The sequence below is a fragment of the Vitis riparia genome, chromosome 6 (assembly GCF_004353265.1).
Source record: "Vitis riparia cultivar Riparia Gloire de Montpellier isolate 1030 chromosome 6, EGFV_Vit.rip_1.0, whole genome shotgun sequence".
Taxonomy (NCBI): Eukaryota; Viridiplantae; Streptophyta; class Magnoliopsida; order Vitales; family Vitaceae; genus Vitis; species Vitis riparia.
Genome location: NC_048436.1, coordinates 883,788 through 901,065, shown reverse-complemented (window position 1 = coordinate 901,065; position 17,278 = coordinate 883,788). Strand labels below are relative to the sequence as shown.

The window sequence follows — 17,278 nt, the reverse complement described above, 5'->3', positions numbered from 1 at the left end:
CATCTTTTTTCATTTTCCTTTGTGGATCTCTACATCTATCCTATAAACTATATCTATCTATATAAAAATGTCGAACTTAAAAGTGAAAATATTTTTATTAAATTATTCAAGGAGAACATAAACACTAACATAATAAGCATCACCCCCTTTCATGAGGGCAAGTCTTGTCCTCGTTCTCGATGGCGGAGCAAGCAATTTAGTTCGAGGGGGGCAACCCTTGAAATAAATGCGGGCTTTAGCCTAATGATTCAAAGTTGTCATTGTTAGGGGGGTAATAATAGTCCTAGCTTCGATTTATGTCGTTATAAGAGTTATTTGATTAAAATGGTCAATAAAAATCCAATTTTGAAAATCTAACCTTCATCATTTTTAGCCACGTTTTGGCAAAAATATTGTCATTCTTTTTCTTTTCTTTTCGTTTTTTGTAAAAATAACTTCTTTTTTTTTTAAACGTATATGTAAATACTTGAAATAGTTAAGGACATTTATGTCAAAATGGGATAGTATTTAAATAAAAACATGAAAAATATTAAATTCACAAATATGAGAACTATTTCATCCATTTTTACCAATTAATTTTTATTACAAGAAGTAAGGGAAGTCATCTCCAATTGGAACTATCGAGCTACAAACCAGTGTGACATTTCATTAGTGGGCGATGCATGTCAGTACTCAATCTAACAAGGTGTGACATGTCCCACAATATGGTCTATATATATCCATGTCGAAGCACATAATGGCCGAATAATTTCATTCACCTTCTTGGATAATTTCATTCACTTTCTCTAATAATTTACTTAAATATATATAACTTTCATTGGTTTACAATTTCGTAAAGTACCTCTTTTATTTTAAGTTATAATGAAAGTAAATAGAAATAATAAATAAAAAGGATAAGAAAAGTATTTAATGAAATTTCAAACTAATAAAGATCAAATGTATTAATTAAAATCTTAACGAAGATTAATGAAATTAACTTTAAAGATAATTAACTTGGGTGGTGTTTGTTTTTTTTACTTAATTCTAAATAGAACCTTAATGTTTAATAGTGTTAAATATTAGATTGTTTGTTTTTGTAATATTTTATTTCTATTAAGCATTAAAAAGTAAAAAAAATCAATATGTTATTTTTTCTACTTAAAAAAAGTTATATATTTTGACTTTTTCTATTTAGTAAAAAGTTTATAATAAGTCATAAAAAAATAAAAAAATAAATAACTTAAATTCTAAAACTAAATTGTTTTCAACAAAAAACTAAAAAAACAAACACTATCATAAACTCTTTGAAATTAAAAAAATATTATATATGTTAAACTTACTTTTAGATTAAATTACAAAATGTATTTTTGAATTTTCGTGGAAAAGACATCTTGCAGGACTTGTGATATGACCTTAACACATGTGATAGGTCACTCGTTAAAGCTTAGCACATGTCATATACGACATTAGATGACCCAACTCTAAACAAAACCATTGCACCAACCTCATGGGATAATCCATCTCACACAACCTCTTAAGGATTTGGACTTGTTAGAAGACAAACGACCAAGTTGACAACACTCACACAAAGGGTGTAAGACTCAACAACCATATTTTGAGTAGAGAATGTTGTCCAAGTAAAAAACCATCTTCTCTGTCTTAAAGCCATATCCTATTGATTCACAAAGTTTCACTATAATTAACCCAAATTATTAACCACTCCAACAAAAAAAAAAACGTTCGAATTTGTTTGTTTGTTTGTTTTTTGTTTTTACTTAAATCTAAATAAAACTTAATTTTACCTGACTTTAAATATAACTTAACAATATGAAATATTAAATTATTTATTTTTTTATTAATTTATTTTTATTAAGTATTAAAAATTTAATAAGATATGAGTAACCGTGTTTTAATTGTTTTGAAAAATTATTTTTAACATTCAACAAAATACTAAATATTTTGATCTTAAGTAAAAGAAAAGTTACAAACAAACATTTAAAGTTTTAAAAAAAAATTACATTCAGTATTAAATTAAAAAAAATATCACCTTAGTTAACAAGTTAAAAACCTAATAGCTTACAATCCTCGATATTCTTTAAGAATAAACTCTAGCAAATTACAAAATATAATAAATAACCTAATTTTTCTTTTTTCCTCTTATTTTTTATCATCGTTTATGTTTTTTCGTATACCCATTTGTTCAGTGGAGAAATTTCTTCAAGAGAGACCCAGTAATAGAGATGACAAAGTTTGATAAGATTCATCAATACAACATGAATCTAATATGTTTTTCATAGGTTTGAATTAAATATAAATAAATTTAAGTTAGATTCATGTCGGCTTCCATAACCTGTTTAATAAATAAGTAATTTTTCAAGTTGCATAACATGAATTCGATCTAAATGGACTCAGTTAATAATCTCACCATTAATCTAATTATGTTTTTAAACAATTTAACCTATATTTGACTCATTTTAAATTTATTTTTAAATAAAATAAGTTAATTGAATCATAAACATATTTGGTCAAGATATGATTAAATGTATACAAGATCTAATTCAACTTAATTATTAAATAGAAAGACCTAATTATTAAATAGATTAAATGAGTTACATGATAAATTACCTATTTTAATAATTGGACAATATTTTTGTTTATGATTTTTATATAATTATTAGTAAAATATTCGGTGTCGGGTTTGGATTGAATTATGTAATAGAATATATGGATTTTAACGTGACATGTACACCACCCAACAACATGAATTGCAACCCTTACCCACTAATACTCACTCTACATGCTCTCTCCTACATGGGGCATCATGGGCTCCAGGAATTGAGGAGCATGCCAAGCAACAAGCATCCATTTCAGGCCATCTCCACATCAGCATCTAGTTTCCAACAGCAACAGTTACCCTGCCTCCATCCACGTCTAATTAGCGACTAATGGACGATTAGCATTCATGTTTTGTTTCACATGTATATTATTAAAAAAAGGGATGATGTACCATAGAAAAGACTCGAGATATTGTTGGAAATTTGTACAAATGTAATCATTTAGCTCATTGAAAAATTCTTCTCTCTAATCTCTATCATGTCCATGTTAGCAACCAAGCTTTTTTTGGAAGAATCATTTGTATAGTAACAAAATAAGCTAGGGATAAAGCCTACTTTAAAAAAATAAAAATAAAATAAAATTCAAACCTTATATTCTCAAAATACTTTTCCTAGTTGCCAAAGGTATCTATCCAACGGTAGATCCTTTCGATTCAACGTCTTAGATATTTCCTTAATATAAGAAAAGACACATCCCCTATATTCTTCTATAAAAAAAATGTCAAATAAAAGATGATAATGCATTTAATATTATCATCTAAAACCTAACTCATCATATTCAAATCAAAATGATGGTTAAAAGCAATTTTTTTAGTGTTTCTTATATTATTTCTCTAAGTCTTTATAATAAGCGTGTCCGTCGTATATATAGGGTTATTACGCGTAAACTTCTGAATGATCATGAGAGATTCGCAAGTTTTTTTAGCTAAATACTAAATGAGAGGCATTACCCAATTAGCATGACCTTATTGATGGTCAAGTGATAGTGTAAAAATGTATAGAACGTAAAGAAATACCTTTTAATAGATGGTACTAAAAGGGTTCTACTATTTTGGTCGTGGTATCATATTGAATTGCATCATTTCTGAGATACTTAGGTGACATATACCTAATTTTGACATCACCAATGATACTTATACTATACATTCTTGTATATACTACGATAAAAACCAAAATATATTTATTAATATTTAGACCATCCTTTTTCTTTATCCTCAATCATCATTAAAAGCAAGTGGGAGGGATAGTATAAACAACATGTGTCTAGTTTTCCTTTCTTTGTTTTGATTAATTGAAAAAAAATGTCCAACACATTCCATAAGGAGCCCAACGTCACGCGAATATTCCAACACAACACGTGGGGGTTTTCGTTTTTCACCCATAGAACGGGTTTGGCAATGTGAAAAAGGGGAGGACAAAACGGTAATTTCAAAGTTTCCACTAGGGAGCAAGGAAAGAATCCCTTCTGACAAGGAGTGACTCACACGCACGCCAATCCCATCAACTCTGACTCGAACTCAACTCTACACTCGCGTAAGGAACCGCCCAAAACTTGCCACGTGTCTTATCGGCGACGAGGGGCACCCAGCCATTACCGGGAAAATCCACGTCATCTTCCTATTAAACATAAAAATAAAATAAAATAAAGTGGCCGCCTCCAACTCATTTTCCTCAAGTTTCTCTCTCTCTCTCTCTCTCTCTCTCTCTCTCTCTCTCTCTCTCTTTTTTCTTTTTTTTAGTTCTCTCTTTCTCTCTGATAACTTCAGACTCTCTCTCTCTCTTGCGCCTTCGTCTTGAAGTTATCTTGAAAAACCCTAGATACCATTTGTTGAATCTTGTTGCTTTCAAGTGCATTTGGGCTCAGCTTTTGTAGATCTCTCTCTCGCTCTGCAGGGTCGTTCAGGTGAGTCTATAGACTCGGAGTCGCGCTGAGTCGACTCGAGGGTTTTATGGTTTTCTTTCTTTTTTCCTTTCTTTCTGATTTGCGCTGATTTTGGTCTTTTTGGTGTTTGGTGGATGTCTGGTTTTGTTTTGTTTTGTTTGTGTTTTTTTTTTTTTGTTTTCTGTGGGTTATCGCGGTTTGTTTTGGGGATTTCGATCTTTGCTTCTTGGTTTTACTCTCTGTTTGGTTGCCGAGAAAATCGAGGGGAAGAAAAGGGAATGATGTTTGGGATTGGGGGGGGGGGGGGGCGTTTGCTGTTTTCTTACGATGGGAATCGCGGAAATTCTTGGATTTGGAAGTTTGATTTCTTTTCATTTCTTGTCCTGTCTTTTTTTGGTAACCAAACGGAATTTGGCGGAGAAATATATATATATTTTGATTTTCTTGGGAATTAATTATTTTGAATGCAGCTCGGTGCTTTTGGAGGTGAATTTTCAGGAAATTTCCGGTAAATTCGACTTCTTAGAGGGTTTTCTTGTTTAAAGTTGGAGGTCTGGGTCTCATGAGAATTGTTAGGGGAATGCAGAGATTGATTCGTGAGGAGCAGAAGGCACCGTGCTGGAACAAATCATTTGGCCGGGGGATTGACATTAGCGCGCCTAAGGCAAGGACGCGTGATAAACCTATGCTCTAGGTTTTAAGTTTGTAAAATTGGGATTCTGGGAGGGAGATTGGGGATAGGGTTTCAGTCGTGCAAGAGAAAGGATGACTCGGATTTTGGTTCAGCGTGGTTCTGGTTCGAACCCTAATCGCACTTCTTCCTTGCCCAGTTCTTCTTTGGCTCCATCCCAGCCTCAGGCCGCTACTCAAGTTCCTTCTGCTGTCAAAGATGAGGAAGTCGGAGAGGAGCTGCAGGAACAAACAATCGTGGATGATACCTTGGAGACTTGTGAGAATAAGGTGACGAAAACTGATGATCTTTTGCAAGAAAGTGTCCGGAATGACAATGCAAATGATGATAATGTTGATGGTGAAAAGATTGTTAATGATGATGTTCTGGGGTCTGGGGATTTGGATCAAGAGTTTGGTGGGTTGAGGATTAATGAGAAACTTGCAGTTGAAAATGAGGGCTCGAGTGCTGATTCTTCACAGATTGTTAACAGGAGTTCCTATCCCCCTCCTCCTCCTGTCCCTCCCCCAAAACATTGGGCGACTAATTCAAATCCAATGAGATTTGGCTCAGACGGTTCAAATTCTGTACGGATTGGATCACCTAGAAGAGCAGTTGCCTGGCCTATTGTTTCAACTAGGACTTCTCCAACTGGGTCACGGCCTTCCTCTCCCAGGTCTCATGGTGAAAATGAAGGTTACAATAGTGCTGATGAGCAGAATTCCTGCTTTGTATCCTCCTATGATGATGCTGTAAGTCCTCATGGTTTTACTACTAACTAATGAAGTGACTCTGGCATATGCTTGCTTGTTATGGGTTAAGACCCATATTTTGGTTTGTCAAATGATTAGCCAGCCTGCTTACTGTATAAAATTTCTTTATATGTCTAAGTAGTAAGAAGCTTAAGTTCCCTTACCTCTCCCCATATCATTTGATTAGTTATGTAGGCATCATTTCTTGTTTAAATACAGTTTGTGCTTCTTTGATTTGAATTATTTATTGGTTCTGATGTGTCTTTCAATGTTGGAGGTCCCACCCATGTTGCCCATTATAACTCTTACACACCCCATGATCGAAGTCCTTGTTTTAGCTAGTTAGTTGGATGGAAGTATCACATTGATCTTTTTCTAATGCTGAAATTATCCTTCCTTCTTTAACATGGAAAATGGTGCACTTTCTTCTTGATCTGGATGTCACAATCTCAACTTGATCTTGTACTGTTGCAGAGCTACTGTATACATGTGATTCAACATTCTAACATCAGCGTGTTGCATCCATTTCAGGAAAGAGAACGCCAATTTGAGATTGATATCAGGCGGGCAAAAGGTTTAGAAGTCAAACGGATGGTGGAGGATGGGAACTGCCTCTTTCGTGCTGTTGCAGATCAGGTCTATGGGGACTCTGAAGCGTATGATTTGATTAGGCAAATGTGCATTGATTATATGGTATGACATCTTCTTTATGTGAATATTCATTTGAATGATTTATTTTGTTTGTGCTTATATTTTTGTAGTGTACTGCTATGCAGACACTACAAAAATATATTGGACATGCAAATTTTTAGCTGCTAAATAACCTTGTGACTTGTTCAAATGAAAACAAAAGGCATGTGATTTGTGTAGATGGGTGCAGTATATTGGACATGGAAATTTTGCAAACTCTAGATTTGGAATCCTAGAATGTGTTCTTATTCTGTTTTCTCTTTTTCTCTGTGTGTGCGTGTGTTGTTTTGTTTGCTTGTCGGATGCTTTTGTCTTCTACCCTCTCCCCCATGTAACCAAATGAAAAGCAAAGTTTTCACATTCTTGACCATAATGGAATTGTTAGTTCTTTTTTTTTGGATAGTGAAAACATGCTTTCGATATCTTCCAAGTTTCTTTTTGTATTTACAAGCACACAGCTCGTTCGTTGCACTGTTACAGGCAATCAAATACCATTCTGAATTTTTAAAAATCAAACTTAATATGCTTCAAAAGGAAAACAATCAATGTATAAGGGCAGATGATGACTTCAGTGAGGCTGCTGCAAAAATATGTTCTTGAAATGGTGGTACATTGTATTCAGACCCGTCTATATAGTTTGCAATGCAACAATTATACATTTCTAAATATTTTGCTATTAAAAAATTTTTATAGTAAGAAAACTACTTAAAATTCTCTCACTAAGAAACCCTCGAGTTTTTTTAGTGATTTTTCATATGTATTGGGAAAAAAAGAGAGGAAGATTTCGAGTCAAGTCATCCTATGCTATATTGGAATTCTTGGACATATTTAGCTATTTTTCAATGTATGGGAAAAAAAAAAACAAAAGATTTTGACTTCAAGTCATCATATGTCATATCGGAATAGAGGGTTAGTTTAGGTGTAGTGCAAGGTCTTGATGTGCTTTTGCATACCGAAAAGGGTAACGATCTCACTAATTGGGACAAGCAAAGGAAGAAAGAAAAAGCTAGAAGTTAATTCAAAATCACATCATCCATAGGAGCCTTTTCTGTTTTCCATCTTTGGTGTTGTTTGGGTGATGTTTGAGGAAAGGATTCTTTACTCAGTTGGCATGTTAGTTAGAAATGAGGTAGCACAACTGCTCCTTAGGGTTTGCTTTTTTTTTTTTTGATAGGCAAACATACAAAAAACATATATTAGAAAAGGGCACCTTGAGGCTAACCCAAAAGCATACAGGGAGTATACAAGAGGCGCCAAAGGGCACAAAAAGAAGAGGAAATACAAAACCAGCCCTCAACTAGCACCTAGCCAATAAAAAAAACTGAGTAAAGGGAGAGGACCATCATTTACAACCGACTTAGTCCACAACCAAAGGTTACATACGAAAGAATTTTTCAACCTATGAATCGAAAGCTCCTCATTATCAAAACAATCCTATTTCTTTCCTTCCAAACCGTCCAAAAAATACACAAAGGGGCTGCCTTCCATACCTTTTTGCGCTTCTTGCCCAAGTTAAAGCCACACCAACCACTAAGGGTATCTCTAACCGAAAAAGGAAGGACCTAAGTATCACCAAAAAGAGCAAACAATAACTTCCATAACACTCTTGCCCTGGAGCACTGAATAAGAATATGATCAATTGACTCTTCTTCCTCACAGCAAAGGAAGCATTTGTTAGTTAGAAACCGGCCCCTCTTTTTGAGTTGATCCAAAGTTATCACCTTACCCCAAGAAGCTTCCCAAGCAAAGAAACACACTTTAGTAGGCACACAAGGATTCCAAATAATGCCGATAGGGAACTGAACAACTCTACTTGAAACTAGAGTACTATAAAGAGATTTAACTGAGAAAATCCTATCCTTAGTCTCTTTCCATAGCATTCTATCTTCCATAAGAGGATTAAGCCTCCTACCTCGGATTGTCAAAAGTAATCTCTCCACCTCCTCCACCTCCTCCACCTCCTCCACCTCCCAAGTCATTAAAGGGCATAGAGAAGCTAGGACTTCAAACCCCTTCTTCTCCTGAATGATCCCACAACTCCTCTAACCAAGTCTCTTTATATGATGCAAAGGCATACAAAGAGGGGAATGAATTACACAGAGTGAAATTTCCACACCAATTATCTTTCCAAAATTTCACCCTTCTACCATTCCCCACAGAAAAGACCACTTTGTTTTGCAAAAGAGCGCCTTCCTTCCTTAGGGACTTCTTATGTCTGGTTTGCTTATCTAAGGATTCTCTTGGGAAAGGTTCTTATCCGTATTGGTTTGTTGAAGGTGGATTCTCTTAGGGATTGTTGTTTTGTCCTGGATTTTTCCTGTCTTTCTGCAGTGGGGTAACGTGTGTATATTTTGTGTACATTAGGGTTTTCCCCCTTTTTACACACTTTTGTATACTATGTTTGCTTAGAAGAAAAGGAGTGTTGATGCCCAATGATAGGATCTGGCAAGAAGTAGCAAGGCATTAAAGTTTAAGATTTGATCTTGATTTGTTCTTGCAAATGATAACAATGATGTTTTGCTGTGGTTACTCCATGTGTCTCCTAATGTGCTTGAGCTGTGCCCCTTCATTGTATTTTTATAATACCTGCTTTTCCTATAACATTAACAGAACTAGGATCTTGCCATGGGTGACACTGTTCCATTTTGCATTTGATGGAAATCCATCATTTGTGTTTAAATCGAGTCAATTAAGAACCACTCCTAGTTTCACAAGTCTAGATTCAATGATCTGGGGCAGGCCTACATCACCTAGGGTTTGTCTTGCTAGTAGTTGGAATAAATGCCTCATTGTTAGGAGGTGGGTTTGTTTTGGGGAGAGGGGGTCAATCTCGGGGTCTTGTTATCCAGAAAAAAGATAACAGTCAACAAGCATACATGTGTATATGCATGTGTGTGTGTAGGTATGTATGTATATATATGTATATATGTATGTTTATATATATGTATATATATTATACTTCTTGGGATGTCCATAAGTCTTCTGTTTGTTGTTTGATGCTAATGATAAATATCATATTTTAAAAGTAAGTAGGTTAAAGTTGCAAGAAAACAGGGTATGGGTTCACTGTCTTATATTTCCATCTTTGTAGATAGATTCATTACTCTGGCAATTGTTTGATCCTCATAAATAAAGGATATCCTCTCCTCTTTTTTTGGCCTTCGTGCCTTGTATACAATGTGTATAATTTTGGGCGCTTTTAATACAATTGCTTTTATCTAAAAAAAAAATGAAGAAGGAATATATAATTGAGAAAGTATTTTTTTTTTATAAATAAGAGAATATATTAAAATTGCCAAAAGAACTAGCACTTGGAACATGTGAACATCTTTCAACTATGCAGTTCAGTTTGGTTTTTTAATAAGATCTTCTTGAAGTCACACAAGAGAACCTCACACATTTATTCATGAAGAATTGGTTGATTGTGTCTAATGATCATCCACTTTTGTGCAGTGTATTTTAGTCCTTCAATGTATTATTAACCCCTATGGAATTTAGGCTTGAACTTTTGGTAGGCAGGAGCAGGACCAAGAAATTTTCTTTGGGGGCCTCAATTAATGTGAGCCATTGACTTTATTTTAGAAGTTATTCAGCAAAATTTTTTGTTTAAATTGGTGACTTTACTGTTGATAAGGATAATACATATTGTTCTAACTACTAGGCCAAAATTTATCAAAAATTCTGGTTGTCGACTAAATTGACATGAACATTACTGAAACAGGGAAAAAAAGAAAAGAAAAAGAAATGACTTAATTGTACTCAATTTGGGCTTTTACCTGTTTTTTTATGTAGATAGGATATAAAGCCAAAGGGGTTGCAACAAGGTATTTAGGAAGTGTACAAAGAACACCAAAAGCCAAGGAAGCTCAGGAAAAGCACCACATGACCAGAAGACATTACTGAAACAGGGAAAGAAAGTAAGAAAGAAAAAGAAGAAGAAATGACTTAATTGCACTCAATTTGGGATTTACCCATATTTTATGCAAATAAGATATAAAGCCAAAGGGGTTACAACAAGGTATTTAGGAAGTGTACAAAGAACACCAAAAGCCAAGGAAGTGCAGGAAAAGCACCACATGCCCATAAAACATTAATTACTTTCCATACCGTCTGCATGATGTAAGAATCTCAAGCGCCCAATGCACATTGGGTCCCTTGATCAAGAAAATAAATATTTAAGGAAAAAGTCTTTTAAAACCAACTCTAAGCTCTCCAAAGCATGATAAAAATCCTTGATTTGCTGTTAATAGGAACTTTTTAATTTGTCTTGGATGGTGAGATGTTTCATGTTTATTTTCACTGGGCTGTATATGTAATTTTGTATGATTTTTTTTTTTTACATTATTTAATTTCTTTTACTGCCATTAAATTTAGGCTTCATCATTTGTTGGATGTTTTTAAAATTTTTTTTGGTCTTTTGTTTTTGTCGATCTAAAGGTTTTTTATTTTATTTTGGTAGAAATAGAGGAGTTATCTGTTCACAGAGTAGAGGTTGTTCTTATATGTGTGCTCGTATATGATATTCAAATACAGCACTGGACTCCAGATATTGACCTAATACTGACTTTGCCTGAATAATAAATGGACCACTACTTCCTGTGCTCTGCTTCTGATATTTTGCATCCTATGATTGATTTCTTTCAAATATGTTTCAAAAAATTCCTATATTTGTAGGCTGTGCATAATTCCAGGATTGCTTCATCATATTTTGTGGATGTCCCACTTTTTTAGTTTTTGTAATTTTATATGCGCGAGTAACATTTCTTTGAGACGTGGTGCTTCTGTTGGTAATTTTTCCTCAGTGAAAGCATCAGATAAAAGTTATCCCTTTTCTTATTCAGGAGCGGGAGAGAGATCACTTTTCTCAATTCATAACAGAAGGTTTTATGTCTTACTGTAAGAGGAAGAGAAGAGACAAGGTATGCAATCTTGTAATTCTATCCATATGTTGTTTTTATCAGTTCAAATTCCAAAGATAGAACATTTTGAACTTGTTTTCTCATTGCAGAGGACCTTCTCACCTTTCTTGATTGATCTTTTATAGATTTGTTTGATTGAGCTTTTTAAGAAACATAGGGTTGCTATTTCTTTCTCTCTTTAACATAATGTATCAGAGGCTGCCTAATCCTAGTAGTGTAAAGTGGTGTGATGTGATTGGTTTTTGGGGAAAAATTAGTTAACCAACATGGTTGGTTTATAATTAAATTAAAACCAAACCAACCTTTTAGTGATGGAAAAACTGAATCAAACCAAGCTTGTTTAAAATCGGTTTGGTTTGGTTTGGATGATTAGTTGGATGCAAGTTGATTTAGGCTTTAAGGCTAATCTGTTCTTAAAAGTGATTGAAACAAGCTTGGGCTTGGGTTTAAAGTTCAAAATATATTAAAAAATTTTAGTCCAAAATATAATAAATGCATTTAAAAATTAATTTGATCATAATATAATAAAAATAAATTAATTTAATAGATTCTAATATAAAAAAAACTCATCAAATAATGAATAATTATAAATAAGTCTTAGAATGTTGGTTTGGTTTGGTTTTTATCGGTTAGGAGACAAGGAAATCGAAAACCAAATCAATAATGTTGGTTTTCAAAATTCTAAAACTGAACCGACCTTTATGATTATTGAACTGAACTGATTTGATTGTTTTTGATTGGTTTGGGTTGATTTTATCAGTTTTTATGGTTTTACTTACACCCCTTCCTAATCAATGCAGCTTTAAAATACTAAAACTAAGATTCTCAATATTTAAAACAGTGTTTTCAATGTGGACCAGAGTGGCAAAAAGAAATGTGAATACTGGGGTTGGGAATTTCTATGGATTGGGCTTTCATCTATGGGGTGTCAAATAATTGGCTTTAGTGCTAAATCAGTTTTCATACGGCCTATTAATAATACTGACTGGAAAAAGAAAATATTAATTGGTTATCTTATCCAAAAGAACTAGTAGTTAGAAAGGGGAAAGGATCTTGGTCTTTGTTTTCTCAAAGGATCTCTCTTATGTATAATTCTTTCCCTTCTATGTATAATATTCTTAATCAGCTTTATTGATTGGTTGCATTTTCGGTGAGGGTGGGTGTTGTTTCTTGTAGCCCTCCTTTCCTCTTGGTTCTCCCTTTTATATGTACTCTGTTATTTCACCTATCAAAAATATTCTTCTCATCAGACAATTGAATCAAATGGTCTAAACCAGCAACCTGGGAATCAGCCCCATTCCTAGAATTCCACACAATTTATTGGTATCTCCATATTTTTTTATAGATTATCCTTGGTATTAGTCAGATGCTTCTGAAGAAATAATCTCAAATCCAGGGGCCTTGTGTACATGGTGTGGTTGAGACAATTCTTTGAAGTGATTCTTATTGGCAATGAATGCGTGACTTTCATTGATCTAAGAGAAACCCCCTTGAAGAGATCTTGTGGACACTGACTCAATAGATTCCATTGAAAAGGGCTTGGTTTCTGTTGATAATAAATAAGTTATGAAATCTTTGGCATATTTCTCAATAAATGGTTTCTCAAACATTTTTACTGATAGTCAAATTAGAGATAGAATATATTTACAAAAAACACCTAATCAAAGGGGGCTCACAACTCAAAGTACATAGAAGGTGTACAAGGCACATCTGAATTCACACAACTAAAAAGAAAGGCATGCGTGATCAATCAGTTGGTTCAAAACAGCACTAAACTATCAACAAGGTCATGAAAGGAGATATCTACATCCATCAGCAATTCTTTGGACCACAAAAACAGTTCTTTCGAAAAATCATTCTTTACAACTAAAATTTTCTGCTCCAGTAAAATATATATCAACAGAGAATGAGGGGCCTGACGGCTCATTATGAGTTGCCTTACCCTAAGAGTAGTAGCTGATGAGAATGCGTCACCAAAAACCCTGCAAGGTGCAAGCCACCCTGTATTTTGGAAAGGCTGGAAGACTCCCTGCTTTTGCTTACATGCAATCTAGGAAGCAGTTTTGAGTTCAATGGCACATTTGAAAAGGTCAATCTTGCCCTTATTTTTCATAAGAGCAGTTTTAAAACACACTTCCAAAACGCAATGGGCATTAAGCACAAAAACAACACTGGCTTCTTCTTTTGCTTCTTCTATTGGTTGACAGTAGAAGCTGATCTATATAAATGGCCATTAAGCATACTTGGCCTTGAAACAATGTGTATTGATGCATTTGAAGGTAGTGGATGATGATGTAGTGGATGATGATGTAGCAGATAGATTATATGGCAAACAGTTTGAATTTTGCCTAACCATAAATGAGAAAAATGGCGAACAGTTGGAATAAAAATGAACTGGTGTTGGCCAGTTTTTATAGAATGCAAGAAGAGTAAATACAGGTGAATTGCATGGCTGTAACTGAGAAAGAAGGCTACTTAACAGGTCTCATGTAATAAAATTTTAAATCAACCTTTTAAAAGATGTTGCATCATTTCACAGGTTCATTACTGCATAAGGAACATGGACAGAACCACTCTACTGACTCTACCAACCCCCAGCTGAAAGAATGATAAAATTGTGCATCACTTCATTTGCTTCTTGTCTTGTAAATTTTCATTACTTTTGGGAGAATGTTTCCTAGCTGTTAACTTCAGTTTACTGCATTTGTTTAGTATTATCTATTGTGATAGCCTATCAATAACCTGACACAGCATTTGATTAAGGGTCTGTTTCCTTGTCTTTTTTCCATTATTGATATGAACATTATACTTTTCTGTTGGGTGCAGGTCTATGGAAACAATGCAGAGATCCAAGCTTTATCTGAAATGTATAATCGGCCTATCCATATATATTCCTATAGCACAGGTGCTGCTCTATTAGAGATGACTGATGATTGTGACATTCATTAAGTGAACTTCCTTTTCAACATTCTTACTTTCCACTAACACACAGTCTTCCTATTGCACAGAACCTATCAACATTTTTCATGGAAGCTATGATACTGACACACCTCCCATTCGATTAAGCTATCATCATGGGAATCATTACAACTCACTTGTTGATCCCCGGCGATTAACCATTGGTGCTGGGCTTGGATTTAGCTCTCTACGTGGGGTGAGTATACAAGTCTTGTTGTATTTAGTATTGGATTATCTAATACCTGTTTTTCATGCAAATTGAATAAACACAACACTGTTGTAGAACAGGGAAAACATGAAGGCCTATCGTTCATTTAAGGCTCTGTTTCCACCAGTATTAAGTAGGAATTGCTCCATCTTTTTCTTCCACTCTATAATTCACAGCCCAAAGTCAGCTGTTAGGTTATTCTTATCATTGTTATCTGTTGGTTGACTTTCTGACGATATCTTTTTGTTGTTTTCTGTATAGGTGAATGTTGACAAGGATCAAGTCAAGGCTGCTATTAAAGCTCAACAAGACCAACAAATTGATAATGCAAGTACCTGTATTGTTAGGCAGTTTGATCTACATTAATCTTTGGCTTAACATGTTAATTACTTGTGCTATTTTCTTCATTGTTAATAACAGGCACTTCTAGCTGAGGGGCGGTTTTACTCGGATCTTGAGCTCACTGAGAAGGAGATTGAACGTATGGTGATGGAAGCCTCTCGAGCTGAGTATCTTGCTGATGACAAATTCAAGTCACAACTTGGCTGTAGAGAGTCTTCTTCTACGTCTGGTGCTGAACCATCGTCTTCTGGAGCAAGTGAGTGTATTCTTCAACATATAATGGCAACTCAATTCTTATATGGTGTAATGTGATTTGATTCTCGAGTAGTTAAAAAGTAGGGAGAGGAGAATATGGAATTAAAATCAACTGTTTTGGTTTGATTGTAACAATTAAAAAGTTTGTGCTATGCTGATGAAGTATTTGGACACACGTGAAACATAGGGCCATCAGGGAGCGAGACGAAGCTGGAAGGGGGAAGGGAGCAGCATGGGTTACCAGATACTGTCCTCAGCAGTAGCATGCAGATGGTTCTGTCAATGGGGTTCAGCTATCTGCAGGTGATTGAAGCTTACAGCATATTTGGGGACGATGCTGAATCTATGGCTTGTTACCTGGTGGAAACTGGGAGTAGCAGCAGACGCAAAGGCAAGGCAACTGAATGAAAATAGCATGACAATATTATTAGGATGCGAGTGAGAGGTTATATTGGCTTCTTGTTGCTGACATTGTAGCTTTAGTAAAGAAAACTATTCCTATGTAGCAAGCAGCTAGCCTTTCTGAACTCTACTTATGGGTTATTCAAGCCTAAATAAATAAAATGGATTTAGCGGTTACGTCCATGGCTTTGCTTGTAAACCAAATAACGTGGGGCTTTATTAACAGTCTTCACTCTTCAGTCATGTGAAGTAACTTTTTTTGCTTTTACATTGGTAGTGCTTTTTGATGGAGGGTAAATAATCAGAAATTGTCCGTAGGCAACTCGGGTTTCTATTATGGAATAGCCCTTCAATGCATGCAGTTCCACATGAAGGGTGTGGATTGCCAATCTCTGTTTTTTTCTTTTTTGGGGTGGGGGTGCGTGGGGGTATTTATTTTAGCATTAAAATAAAACCCTGTAAGGTGCTTGTACATTTGGACAACAAGAGAAACTGACGTTAAATTTCTAAGAGTGTGTTTGATAATGATTTTAAGAAGCGTTTTTAGTATTTTTAATGCTTGAAATTTTTTATCATTAAAGATATTAGAAACACTTTCTAGAATCACTATCAAACATATTTTAAAAGAATCTTTTATTAAAATTTTATAGATTTTCTTGTTTTTTTTTTTTTAAATTCTGTGAAAGTGCTTTTTATAGTAATAGTATTTCTAAGTTTTTAAATATTTGTGGGATCATTTATACATGTAAATAAAAAATTTAAAAATATTAGAAAATTGAAGTAATTGGGCATGGGTTCAGAAAATCAGAATATTTGAGTATTAGGTATTGAAATCTACTTCTTGATTGTTATATTATTTATTTTGCATATTCTTTTTCACCCACCAATATTAGCATTTTATTCCCACAAAAAGCCATGATCGGAGTAGTGAGGTGAAGCCCTGCCCTGCTGGCAAATTAAAAGAGAAAGAAGCACCGTTGGTTCGTTGAAGGGCAATTTGGTGAATTACCCAAAAAAAAGAAAAAAAGAAAATAAAAACAAAACAATAAGGGCGGAGTGAAGAAGAAGTAACGAACGACTCTTGCAGAGATAGAGAGGCCTAACCAACAGCAGATTCTAGGGTTTGTGTTGGGGAAGCCCATACAGCAAATTACACGCCCATTAATAGAAGAAAAATAAAGGTAAAAATGTCACAGAACGGGAAATTAATGCCAAATCTGGATCAACAGAGCACCAAAATCCTCAATCTCACTGTTCTCCAACGAATCGATCCCTTCGTCGAAGAGATTTTAATCACCGCCGCTCATGTCACCTTCTATGAATTCAACATCGACCTCAGCCAATGGGTACTCCTCTCTCTCTCTTCTCCCCCACTCGTTTTTTTTTTTTCCCCTCATTATATGCTTTTCATTCATTTACAGAGTCGAAAGGACGTCGAGGGATCTCTATTTGTCGTTAAAAGGTATTTTTTTTCTTCTTCATGTTTTTATTATATAATTTGAAATTTTATGAATTTTCTATTTTATGGATTTGTTTTGTTTCAGGAACACTCAGCCCCGGTTCCAGTTCATTGTGATGAATCGGCGCAACACAGGTTGGCACTTCA

At 34.6% G+C, this 17,278-nt stretch overlaps 2 protein-coding genes across 7 annotated transcripts in view; both read left to right on the top strand.

Annotated features, from left to right (window-relative positions):
* The first annotated feature begins 4,310 nt into the window (after positions 1 to 4,310).
* On the top strand, positions 4,311 to 15,871 carry LOC117916083 (OTU domain-containing protein 5). Of its 4 annotated transcripts, XM_034831907.1 has the most exons (10): positions 4,313 to 4,497; positions 4,947 to 4,984; positions 5,063 to 5,898; positions 6,430 to 6,591; positions 11,430 to 11,507; positions 14,334 to 14,412; positions 14,516 to 14,661; positions 14,935 to 15,000; positions 15,094 to 15,271; positions 15,458 to 15,871. In XM_034831907.1, the coding sequence occupies exons 3-10, from the start codon at positions 5,242 to 5,244 to the stop codon at positions 15,676 to 15,678; spliced, it is 1,587 nt and encodes a 528-aa protein (XP_034687798.1). In that variant the 5' UTR covers positions 4,313 to 4,497; positions 4,947 to 4,984; positions 5,063 to 5,241; the 3' UTR covers positions 15,679 to 15,871. The 4 variants fall into 4 exon arrangements, with proteins under 4 accessions (XP_034687800.1, XP_034687798.1, XP_034687799.1 ...); XM_034831908.1 differs by lacking the exon at positions 4,947 to 4,984; XM_034831906.1 differs by having other exon boundaries at positions 4,947 to 5,898.
* An 810-nt stretch (positions 15,872 to 16,681) lies between these two features.
* LOC117916115 (mRNA-decapping enzyme-like protein) overlaps positions 16,682 to 17,278 on the top strand; it is a 40,265-nt gene continuing 39,668 nt past the window's right edge. Inside the window, exons 1-3 of one of the 3 annotated variants that reach the window (XR_004651510.1) lie at positions 16,682 to 17,018; positions 17,094 to 17,134; positions 17,217 to 17,266. Coding sequence is in view for 1 of the 3 variants with exons in the window: in XM_034831973.1 (XP_034687864.1) it covers positions 16,860 to 17,018; positions 17,094 to 17,134; positions 17,217 to 17,266 (250 nt within the window). In the remaining 2 variants the exon portion in view is untranslated. The remainder of the gene's footprint in view (positions 17,019 to 17,093; positions 17,135 to 17,216; positions 17,267 to 17,278) is intronic. The other 2 variants (XR_004651509.1, XM_034831973.1) reach the window with 2 other exon arrangements.